At 37.1% G+C, this 13,107-nt stretch overlaps 1 protein-coding gene across 1 annotated transcript in view; it reads left to right on the forward strand.

Annotated features, from left to right (window-relative positions):
• LOC126823820 (ETS-related transcription factor Elf-1) overlaps window positions 1-13,107 on the forward strand; it is a 32,298-nt gene that overhangs the window by 4,960 nt on the left and 14,231 nt on the right. The window contains exon 3 of the mRNA XM_050552837.2: window positions 11,609-11,795. Within this exon, the coding sequence (XP_050408794.1) occupies window positions 11,609-11,795 (187 nt within the window). The remainder of the gene's footprint in view (window positions 1-11,608; window positions 11,796-13,107) is intronic.

Consider the following 13,107-nt stretch of genomic DNA (forward strand, 5'->3'; position numbering starts at 1 on the left):
AATCAATAGTGTCTCCTACTATTATCACGGTAAGCAACAATTAGCAGACAAGCTGACTTCCCCTTAATATTTCAATAGAAAAATTTAGTCATATTAGAGCTAGCCTCGTTATTTATCTAAACAGCACGCCAGATCAACCTGGTCAAAGGATGTTTAGCTCCTTAAGTCATTTTTGTGTGCGTTTGCCCGTGAACTAGGTTGTTTTGCTGTATTTTACTATAATCCTGTGTATTTGGACTAGAAAACAAGTTCCTTATTAGGTCCGATGATGTATCTCCCCTCAAAAATATCCCTCGTCACAGCCAGATTACTATTTTGTATATATATTGATTTCAGTTCAGATTGTTGTAGTGTTGTAGATTAGAGTGATGTGTGTATATATATATATATATATTATGTCACTGTGTGTGATGATGAATAATAATCTATGAGATCAGTCGTATGTAAACATAGTAGTTCTTCTTAGCGGTTTCACTGATTGTTGATCAGGCGCTATCTAGTAAATTTATGTGGTTCATTTTTCGGGCCTATGCGCCTATGTCCGTGACCCTTCACTGGAACACACAATTCTGAAATATAAGCTTAAAACATCGTTCATTTCAAACGTTAGAAATAATTAGTGTGGTACACGACGCGTTAACCACATTTGGTTCTATATATTTTTATCCCCATTACCATTTTCAGGAGTTAATTGACCCTAACTAGACTTTATGTTCGCGCGAATCAAGATATGATTCACTCAAATTATCTGAATATTTATCAAATCGATAAAGATGTAGTTTTTTGAATAATATGTTTGTGACCAGTGAGATCAAATGCTTTTGCTAAACTCTGTCATACGAATTATTTCAGTAGCACATGAATGATCTGATCTAAATCCAGATTGGTACCCTTAAAGGGACAATAACACTCTTGCTAGCTTGACAGCTCCAGAAAATAAATATTAGCCTTATTCTAAGTATTAGATGTTTAAGTGTCCTACCTGTTGTGTAAATTATCCATTACATCCTATTTTACTTGTCCAGAGGGTTTGACAATATTTTTAAATCCAAGTCACATTTGAAAACGTTTACGTTAGGCTTTTCAAATCATGTAGTTGAATTTTTCCAATTTTTTAAATTAGGTGTTTTTAAGATGAAATTTGTATCATCAATTAATTGGAATATTGTAAAATAGTACAATTTGTTGACCAGAATAAAGATTGGGACATATTATTCAATTACAACAAGAGTGGTATTGAGCCTTTAAAGAACCTTGAATGTGTGCAACTAAGAATGAATTTGAGTACCAAGTGTCATTGAATATTTTTCAAATTGTGCAGGGGAGAATCTGAAATGGTCTATAATTGTTCCGATCATCTTAAGCTTCCTTATTATGTATAGGAATAATTTAAATTTATCCAGTTTAAGGGCGCCATCGAATATGTGCTTGAGAAATACAAAGATTATTGATATACGATCGTATGCCAAACTACTACAAATTATATACGCAGATCATTTTAAAATTTGGTGTCGTTTCTATTTAAACTCAATAAATGTTTAAATACCTCTGTCAATAGAAAGTTGTTACTGGGTGGGGGGGGGCACCTTTTCATTTACGTGATCTGATATTTTCTGTTTACACTCTTGAGAAAGCGGTGTATAGTGGGGATCAATGTCATATATTAAATTATATAGTGAAGTAATCATTCATCAAATTAGCAATAGCATTTATATCATTAATTTTTTTTATCGTCTTTAATACTTTTTGGATATGGCCATAGTTGGTTTTATTCTGAATATCACGAAAATACCGCCAGATATTTTTAGATTGCTCTTCAGTTTCGATAGAGTCTTTAATAAAGGTTCCTTTGCCATTAGTAATGAAATTTTTCGTTTTATTCCTCCAAATTCTATAGTCGTCACACCTCTTCGTTTAGGGGTCTTAAGGTAGTCTCTGAAAGTTCGAGCTTTGTTTATTTCCTCGGGTCGCTGTTCTGGCAAAATAACATTCATACACTGTATAGCGCATGTGCAGAATACTAGAACGTTAAACCCCATTTAATTTTATTTCATTTAATTCCATAATAATACGATCTGGGTGTATTTTGATTTATAATTCTAATCCTTTTGATGGGGTTTAAAGAGAGATTAGTGTATTTGCATAATTCATCTATAAACAGAGCTGCTTTATATTTTAAACCTTAATGTTTAATTAAAATACTAAAATTAAATATTGTGCGTGTGCGTGTGTTGCGGGTAGTTGTTGATTGTAATTTTATGCTCTCCTACCGAGCGTTTAACAAAACCGTAGCGATGGCACCCTGTTTGCGTTTCAATTGTATATAATGTTTTTGGAATCCTTCGCTGTATATTTCTAGTATGTTATTTGACGTAGAAATTTGACACGTCACCTCCACTCTCTCTGCACTAGATAATATTTCAAAACAATGTATTGTTTTTGGTTTTAAAATGTACTTTATGGGGTGAAAATAAGGGAAAGGAGTACGGTAGTCTTCGCTATCTGAACCCCCACGATACCATACCATTCCATTTAAATCGGGCTAAATATATTACATAAGCTCGGTGTTGAGATATGGAATTAAAAATCAACACGGTGACATTCATAATTTCATCATACTTTCTTATAGTATTGACTGAATTTTCGTTTATGTAAATTTGAAAACCTAAAATCTGTCCAGAAGTCGGGGGCCTGTTTCACGAAATCTTAACTAAAGATCAAATCAAAATTTTAGTAGATACTTCAATTTTGATTGGCTAAGCACTAAAATCAATCTAATATTATCAATCTAATTACTAAAATTTGGATTTTATCTCAGTTAAAAATTTCGTGAAACTGGCCCCTGGCAAACAGGCAGGCTTGAACCAAAACGGGTGAGCGTTATACACGTTTTCGTTAAAATGTGGGCGTATATCCTAATGACCTTAGGGTTATTATTAAAATGACAATCAGAGGTTAAGATGCGAGTAATATGATCACACTCGCGTAAACTATATATACATGTGTTGGGGAAATTACATTGAATCCTGTACACGCATTATCTTGTTTCCCACTATTCCGGATTCGGACGGATGTGGGCGGATGTACAACTTAAACACAATTGACATACGTGACAAGTGTAGCTAATTCAGACAATTTGGTCTTTAAAATAGAAGCAATAACATCCTGAATATGGTTGCACATCTAGGATAACATAATCTGAAAAATGGGGGCGCTTTACTTCAGTTTGAATTGATTTGAATTATCCCTATGGTCCCAACATGCATAGGCGTAGGCGGTGGGGGGTAATTTTTCGGGAAACGTCAAAAATAATCAGGCAAGCTCAAATGTAAAAAAGAAAATAGTCTTGCTAAAGAAAATGGTAAAAAATGTTCAGAATGAGTAATTCGAGAAGCCCTAATGTGACACTTTGGGGATAGATATCCTATGTTCTCGTAGCTAACTCTTCAATGTCACAGTGTCGTGTGTCTAGGTAGGACTTCACTTTAGTTGTTCAATAAACTTCAAACTCCTTTCTGTATGTTGGAGGTATCTTTATATGTTACAATGACATATTCTACAACATCACTACAGCAACTGTTCTATAGGTACGTGTATTTAAAAGTGACACACGATTAAACCTACCCTGGTCATTTCGCCCAACCGTCTCATTTATATAAAAAGTTTAACGGCGTCAACTATTAGGGCTAATCTGTACTGTATCAAAGGTGCGAAGACCTCTGATCTGATGTCTGATCCTATTTTTTAACGAAACGTGACAACAGTAGCCCTCGTCTAGAAAGAAATGGTGGCAGGAACTATACATGCGTCAATCTAAGAAAGTTGAAGGAACCCTGCAAGGGTATCCTGCATATTATCACACTTATGGTTTTATATTCTTTAATTGTGGTCTTAAGTTAGCAATACATATTAAGTGATCATCATTAATTAATTGTTGTTTTACAAGAGTCGTGGACCTTCCATTTTCTTTAAGGGCATCCCATCCCTTTAATTATTAGGTTTTTTTTTTTAGGTCTGAGGTCGGATTAATGCTTAACACCATATCACATTGTCTTTGAATGGCTTCCGTTTGTTAATTGTTTATTGTTAACCATTTGTATATAACTTCCTGTAACATGTTGATTGTATCATTGCTTGATAACGGTGAGAGTATCCTCATTGAAACGTCGCAGTTAATAAACCTAGTGAATGTCATCCATAAAGCTGCCCCTTTATTATATATATCGCTTTCACCGAACGCCCTTTAGAGATAATGATACTGTTGCTATCATTTTCGTCCAAGCAAGCCAGTTCAGAATTTTGTATCCGAGTTTGCTCCATCCCATACCAACCACAGATAAATGATTTGGTTTGTTTTAATATAATATGTTTGATTTCAAACAACAATCATTATAATAGATACAATCATCCAGGAGTTGGAAATGAAGGATATCATCTATAAATACTTATATTAATCTAAATGTAATGTAAATCAAATGTAATTTTGGGAACCTAATCACAAAAACTCAAGTTTATAACTTGATTTAGGATTCTTACGATATTTTACCGTGACGTAGACAATCATAGCCTATCGTAGAGTTTTGAGCCTGTGCAGAAATTTCAAATTGTTTGAGGATTGATCTTAGACTATCGTGGCGTATCATGGCCAATCGCGGCCTTTTCTCTACCTGAGGAAGGATTGTTTCTTACCTCCAGAAATGAAAAGTAATTGCGTGTTCTTGCAACCAGTGAGATTATAATCACAGCATTTAAAAGTGGAAGGAAACAGACACACACAAAACAAACCCACAAGACTCATTTACCATGAACAGTATCCATAGGACGCTAGTGGATACAAAAAAATATATATTTCACAATGTTGTTGCATGTACTAAAAACAATTATCTACCATCTACATATTTGTAACATTTGTTTGCAATCTGGTTAAAACACAAATCCTATTTCGTTTCGTTTTTATAGTTCAAAATTTCGTTTTACTTGTCTTTACTACACTTGGATCTGGAAGAGTTATTATTTAATTATGTCAGGGATAAGCCAATGAAACGGTCTGTTACGGCGAGCTTTAGGCGTGTTTTGCACGGAACTGTGGGTAATCCGCTAGTAACACCAATGCTGATTGGTTAATCAAATGTCTGACATCATAGGGTCATAAGTCGGTCTTTTGACAACTGACGTGACCTATCGCTATAACTTGTCAGATCTTCATGTAGTGTAGGCCATCAAAAGTATAAAAACGAAACGAAATATAGATCTGTATTTTAATCAGATTGTATTTGTTTGTTAAAGACGAGATTATCCTCGTCAAAACCCTGCATAGTAATAACTTCAGTAATTGGGTGTCCATATTAAAATATGATCAATTGCAAAATGCCTATCAAAGAATATAAATTAATTTGGTATGCTAGGTTCCCACTATCACGATTTGTGCTATGATTGAAATCGTGGTGATCTTATCAGGTCTTATCATACATTGAGGTCAGTCGTGGCAACCGTGTTGACCATATCGAAACGTATCTGCACGTAGCAGATCGTGGATTCAATAGGAACAATCCTATCGTAACGCATCCCACGGCAGTGGGGATTGCATGGCCGAATGGTTAGCGCGTGCGCGCTGTATCATAAGGTCGGTCATTGAGTCAACTGTCGTGGTTTCGATTTCCCTGTTGTACGTGACAAGGCGTAGGGTCGCCTGTCCAACCTCGCGGGTTTTCTTCGTGTTCTCCGGTTTTCCCCCACCACTGCAAAAGACCCCTACGCGCAAGCGAATTATTGAAATAAAATTGAACCATATGTTAGTCCCCAACTGACCTAGTTTGTGTCGAGTGGACGAATTTATAAGTCATGTTGTATCCTGACCTTCGGAAGGAAACGAGGAAAGAGGAAATTATGTATAAAGTTAATATTAGGTGGGTTTTTCCTGTATGCTCTACATTTAGTTCTCGGTGTAGTAATAGTAATAAATCGGGGTTTACACGATCTCTTTTGTCGGTGATTAAAATAGAACCGTTTTAATCTACATGTATGTTAACATGAAATCAATGATGAATTCTGATGAATTCTCTTCTATAGAGTAAGGACAGGAAAACCAAACTACACGCAAAACGTAATAGAAATAATGCCACATCTTGTCCAAACTTTAAACAGTCATATCTTCGCTCAAAATAAAATAATCGGGATGAAATTTTCTAAACATGCATTTTTGCATTCTTTATTTTTGAACTAATAAAGCAAGAATGGCCAGCTTTTTTTTTTATCTAAATCTTACATAATGTATCTTTAAATTGATGATCAGTTATATTTTACGTGAAGATGAATTCTATTCTTTTAACTAACGTGATAGTTAACATGAAATGAATCCGGGACAAATGAGTGGTTAACGTAAAACGGATCTGGAATATTGTCCTTAGATAGCATAGAAACATGGCGACATCGAGACATTTTGTTAGAGAACTAAAAGGAAATCCTAGTTTGAGAAATTCGAGTTAAAGCGCCCTTCGCATACGAAGACCGAACTACGCACTACGCATTGTAAGGTTGTGGGGGAAATGCGGAAAATCGACTAAGTGTGAAGACAACTACGTTCCCTCTACGCTCTTGACATGCTACTTCCATGTCTACACGTCAGCAACATACACAACCACGTAGCGAGGTCGCGGTGGAAAAGCGTGGTGGGAGCATAGGGGCGGCTTAGCAACAGCGATCGGCAAGAATTTGACCATGCGCCCATCACGCTCCCGACACGACCTCACCACATACTCACTACTCTCAGCGCGGTCCACTCAAGTTCTATAATTTTTACGCGTGGTAGCCTATTTGGGTGGTCTCAGAGAGGGCGTGGCGAGGTTTTCGTCAGCGTATGAGAGCGTGACCATAACCGATCTCCTCGCTCCCGGTATACTGTCCACGCTTTCTTTTCCATCACTACTTCGCTGCGCGGATAGCATGCATGCTCCATACCAGCGTAGTTAGGTCGTGACCAACCCCGCTCTCTACGTTCCTACCATATCTTACTATCATTATTTATTATTATTTAATACATTTTTCACGAAGTATTCCGATGCGCTTAACAATAACAAACTAAAAATACAATTTATGATAAAAAAGAAAAGTTATAAAAAATAACAAAAAACATTTCCTAAAAACAGTGAAAGAAAAATGATATAAAAAATTTAACTACACATAAAACACTCAAATGTGTAAAATCAGTAAAAATCCTGTTTGAATAAATGAGTTTTCAAATGCAATTTGAACGCAATGATAGCAGGTGATTCCCGAATAAAATAAGGTAATTGCTTCCAAAGTAACGGTGCATAAAATGAAAAGGCCCTCTCGCTATAGGATGCTAGTCTGGCTCGAAGTTGTACTAACAGTAAATCATGATTAGAAGACCTTGTCGTATTTCTCACTGAAGTGCGGATTTGTATTAATTCGGAAAAGTATGGAAGAGCTAAACCATTAAGACATTTGTGTTAAAACTATATTTTAAAATCAATTCTGAAAGATACAGGAAGTCAATGAAGGGTATAAAGAATTAGAGTTATGCTGACAAAGGCCATGATCTGGCTATTTTTCTTAAGCCGTAGCGAGGTTGTGGTGTATTTGTGAAGGGGGTAACGGAGAGCTGTTGTCCCCGATCTCAATATTTACTGGTTAAACAATTATCATGTGAATGAATATATTCAGTTTATTATACATGAATAGTTAAATTTGAACATCTTAGTAAATACCCATTGCTTTAAGTATCTTTTTTTCTGTTTGCTCTTATCTTAGTAGTTTAGGGGAATTTTACTTGGGTATTTATGTGTTTATAAATAGCATAGACAAGGCGAAACATTTTAACCTGTACGTGATAAAAATATATTGTCGCTGCACCCAATTTATGTCCTTGACCAATTATTGCTTTCAAATTCATAGAAATATAGCACGTAAACCAATGGGTATATTGATACCCTAAATGAACTATAGGTTAATAAAGAAGATCTACACCGAACGATATGTTTATCTATATATACTATTCAAAAAAAGTAGGGGATATTTGATTTTTAAGTGTTATTAAAGTCACCTAATGAAACTGACGAAGAAACAAATGACAAAATGAAATGAAGTTCACATTCATCGATTTATTCCAAATGATCGTTAGACTAAGTAAGGCACAGACTGACCATTATAAGGGTAAAATGATACCCGGGGTCAAACAGCAAAGTTACCACAGCATCACAACCAAGTCAGTAACGGGAAAATCCTCCTCTGTTTGCCAAACAAGCATTGATCCGACGTGGCATACTCCTAATGAAACGTCTAAGGTCATTTTGGTCCAGATTGTCCCATTCCTGTTGCAACGCAGCAGCAAGTTCTTGGACATTGGCAGGACGTTGTTGACGTTGACGTAACCTCTGTCCAAGCATGTCCCAGACATGCTCGATGGGGGAGAGGTCGGGACTCAGTGCTGGCCAAGGTAATGTGGTGATGTTCTGTTGTTGGAGGTAACCTGTAACGATCCTGGCCCTGTGACATCTTGCGTTGTCATCCTGGAAGATGAAACGGCGGCCATGACGTCGTGCGAACGGCACAACATGGACTGCCAAGATGTTGTCCCGGTAGTACTGGCCTGTAACACGCCCTGCAACAACATGTAAAGCCGTTCTTCCAGCAACAGTGATGCCTCCCCACACCATAACAGAACCACCCCCAAATCGATCATGTCTGATGACGTTAACGTCTTGGAAGCGCTCGTTTCGACGACGCCACACCCTCCTACGTCTGTCCAAAAAATCAACAGTGAACCTTGACTCATCTGAAAACATCACATTGCTCCAGCGTCGATTATCCCAGTGTTGACGATCCCTACACCAACGACGTCTTGCCTGAATGTGATGATCTCTCAAACAAGGGATCACGCGAGGACGTCGGGCGCGAAGGTGACCCCTATGCAGCCGATTCCGAATCGTCTGGCCACTCACTCTCACACCAGTGTCTGTTTGAAGACGAGCGCTGATCTGATTTGCTGTGATGACACGATTTCTAAAGGCCAAGGTACGGATAAATCGATCCTGGGCTTGAGTTGTCGCCCTTGGTCGACCTGAGCGTGGTCTGTCCTGTACAGATTGTGTATCACGGTATCTGGACCATAGCCTGCTTATGACAGACTGAGAAACATTCATCGTCCGCGCCACAACCGCCTGTGTTGTGCCGATCTGTAGCATGCCAAGGGCACGTAACCTTTCATTTTGGGTAAGCCGACGCATATCAAAATTTGTTTTCTGGTCACTAAAACAATTAAACTGATGTTTCCACCCTGGTATTCAATGCCACAATGACTGTAACATTCAAAGTCAGAGTCGTGCAAATCTTGGGTTGGACCCCCATGATGATCCCAAGCATCACCTGCATTCCATGCGGTAGCTATTGGTGCGTTTGGGCGTCACATGTAACTGGAAATGTTTCTTCTGTTAGGTTCTATAGTGACTTTTTTCGTAGTCATTTGCATATTTTAGTATTATGCCCCCAAAATCAAATATCCCCTACTTTTTTTGAATAGTATATATATATTCGTGACTGTCGTTTGTCTGTCTGTCTGTCTGTCTGTTCGGGGTTGGCGGCTACACTAGGTCTGCCTAGGTGTACATACACGCGTAATTGTAAAAATACAATATAACAAATATAATTTGAGATAACTGTATAACAAACATAATTACAAGCTAACTGGAAGTCTTTATTCTAAAACCCTAAACAACTCCTTTTAACATAACACATTTGAACTCATTAAAATGGCATGTAACTATGTAACCAGTTGTTAACCACATGAACAAGTTGTCATTAAATTATATAGTATTTTACTGATAACGAATTGCATGTAATTTAAAGTTTATATTGGCGAGTTCTTGAACTTGCTTCGGTGTGATCATGGATCTCAAACCGTACAACTAGTTCAATATATCAATATTGATATGTTGTCAGTTTCATCAATATGTCTGTAGGCTATCGGCATGTCCATTTCGAATGTACGACGTCCCGGCCACAGAGATTTGTAACCCAAACTTCTTAGTCGAAATGTTCTACTGTCCATTTCCTTAGATATAACGTTGTAAGATTTATAATTCAATAATTCGCTTGCGCGTAGGAGTTTAGGGAAACCGGAGGACCTCTAGAAAACACAATTTGCATGTCGCGAAATTAAGTTATTCGTGCAACAGATAGCGAACACATACGCGTCGATTCATTATTAAAGATTGTACTAACATTCAGTAAACTAGATATAGTTCAACTTTGATATATTAATAAGTTAAACGTATTCCATTGGCGTACTACTATTTATAAATTTCAATTTAATGCATTGAAAACAGACAATGTATATTTATAATGCGTCTTTAATTATATTTTAAGTGTTTTACTTTGTGAAAACTTATAACGAAATACAATTAAACAGAAAATAGAAAACGTTTCCAAGAAAAGCAGGTCCATTCGTGTTAAAATTAAGCAAATAACCCACGCGAAATCTACTTGTGTATATATAATACACTATATACCCGAATATCTATCTATTGTACATAGGTAGGTAATAGTCGAGCTTTGATTGTATACATATGAAGTGTATTTAACTTTTCTAATCCAATCACTGCAACGAGGATGTTGTTAGGAGTTTTTTCCCCCATGTCTTTTAATAGTAACTTATATGCTCTAACACCCGTCATTGTCAACATTAATACTATCCCTGTGCTATGGAAGCCAATTGCGGTCATATCATCACGAAGGTGGGAAGTGCAGGCCGAAAAGAGCGGGAGCGAGAGTGTGAAAACGCGAAGAAACAGGGCGAGAATGCGAGGATCTCTATACGAGAACACAAGATTATTAACCTCAACTTCTCACGTTCTGGCCCACGACTTCTCGGTTTTCGCTTTCAATCCATTAAAAATAATCACGTTCTCGTTCTCTAGCCCTTGACTTCTCGCTTACTCGACTCGAAAGTTCAATTCGTACGCATGTTCAATGACTACCACCAACAACTCAATTTACCCCAAAACAACAAAAATATACTCAAATCCCCCCCCCCCCCCCATCTACTTGTATTCCAACTCGAATCACATTTATTATCATTATATCGTTATTTGAACATTCCTTGTGACAAATAACGATATAATGATAATAATAGTATTTAAGTGCATCTGTGTTGGTTTGGGTAAATTGTGCTGTTGGTGGTAGTCAGTGAATATGCGTACGAATTGAACTTCCGAGGAGAGAAAACGAGAAGTCTCGAGGGAGCGAGAGAACGCGATGATTTTCGAATGCGAGAAAGCGGGATGTCGAAGATCAAAACGCGGGAAGTCTCGTGGCAAGATCCTCGCATCTTCATCCTGTTTTCTCGCGTTCTCGCCCTCAACTCCATGCCCTCTCGAAATCTCGCTTTCTCGCCCTTTAGATTATGAAATGGCAACAATATGCTTCCATATTATACGCATGACCCAAGTCTTCATATCTCTCTATATAACAAAGAACGCACATTACTGGCTAGAAATAATATTTGGCCCACAAAGATTAAATTGTAAAAGATACATATAAATCGAGCAAACTTCCTGGTCTACATGTCATTGGTATGCTTTGTGTTTGACAGGTAACAGGCTCTGAAGAAATTGATATTGAACCACACGGACAGAGTTTGCAGTTTGGCCACGATTTAGGAATCATGGAACCTTACGGCTTAGTGTCTTCTCATCATCCACTGATAGAATCCGATTTCTTCAACCCCCAATTTGAAACCCAGGAACTGACAGAGTTATCCAATGCAGAGTTTCGAGAAGGTAAGACAAACGTTTTCGTTACACTGACTATTTTGAAAGTATGTATCAATCTTTGCGTTTCACTAAATGTGATTTAAACTAGTTGTGCTACTTGCATTTTAATGCATCGGGTGTTGAATGGGGTCTGATAACTGGTGTTTACTTTGAACACAGGTTGTTTGGAGCAAAGCATATGCTGAACACAGGTTGTTTGGAGCAAAGCATATGCATGGTTAGCTTAAGGACTAAACGGATCTTCGGAAAAAAAAACATCCCGGAGCTAACTGCAATCTAACAGCAAGTAGTCTCAGCTAACTTTTGCTGACCACAGTCACACGGACCTGCATTAGTGAAACGCTGAGCCATGAAGAATTATTGGTCCTTCGCCACCTGCAACGACGTTCGTTGTCTTTTCAATGAGGTTGTTCCATGACAGATCTCTATAACCCTGACATCTTACATAATAATCCAACTTGCAGTACAGGATTATCTCACAAGTCAAAGTTATTATTGGGAATACAATACAAATTTCCCATACATGCATGGTGGATCACAGAATGATCAAATACAACTTAGAAAAAACCACAGTCAATATTATATAATGTTTTATAGTACAATAGCAATATTCCCCCCCCCCACTTAAACATTGGAACTGTACGACGTGATCGAATTGCATTTATCTAACACTGGGCGTATACTATGGACTATAAACTTATTAGATGTATTAGATTGAAAAAACTTTATTGGGGACCTCGACACAATGCACCAGCATCGCCAGTTTTTACACTCCTTGCTACCCTTCTCCATTTTAGATGTGTATGTTTCTTATATTAAGTATGTACATAGACATGAAATAATACATGCAGTTATGTGTTATAGTCTTCTCAAATAACGTGCATATAATATTACTATATACGGAATTTATTACATTCATCGGGCTTTAATTTGCATACATAAAGCTCATTCTGTTTATAATGATAGGGAAATAAATCATATCATATGATATGTCAAGATGTATAGCTTAGATTTAATAGCATGTTTTGTGTACATGGATGTATCATCCTACTATTACTCCATGGAGTGTGGTATTATTACATAAAACAGATAGCTTGATCTATCAATTAGAGCGTATCTACGACTCCTACGAGTTCTAAACGCCTTGGATGTTGGGTCATAATGGATAAGCGTATTCTATCTAGAGAACCATTAACACACAGTAATAATAGCATACCATGTAAAAGGTAACCTTGTATAGAGCCATGTGTAAATCAATACATGAAAAAAAAAAATTAAACTTGACATACATACATGTGCTGTGAGAACAGTTTATGTC

Source organism: Patella vulgata, chromosome 6 (genome assembly GCF_932274485.2).
Source record: "Patella vulgata chromosome 6, xgPatVulg1.2, whole genome shotgun sequence".
Taxonomy (NCBI): Eukaryota; Metazoa; Mollusca; class Gastropoda; family Patellidae; genus Patella; species Patella vulgata.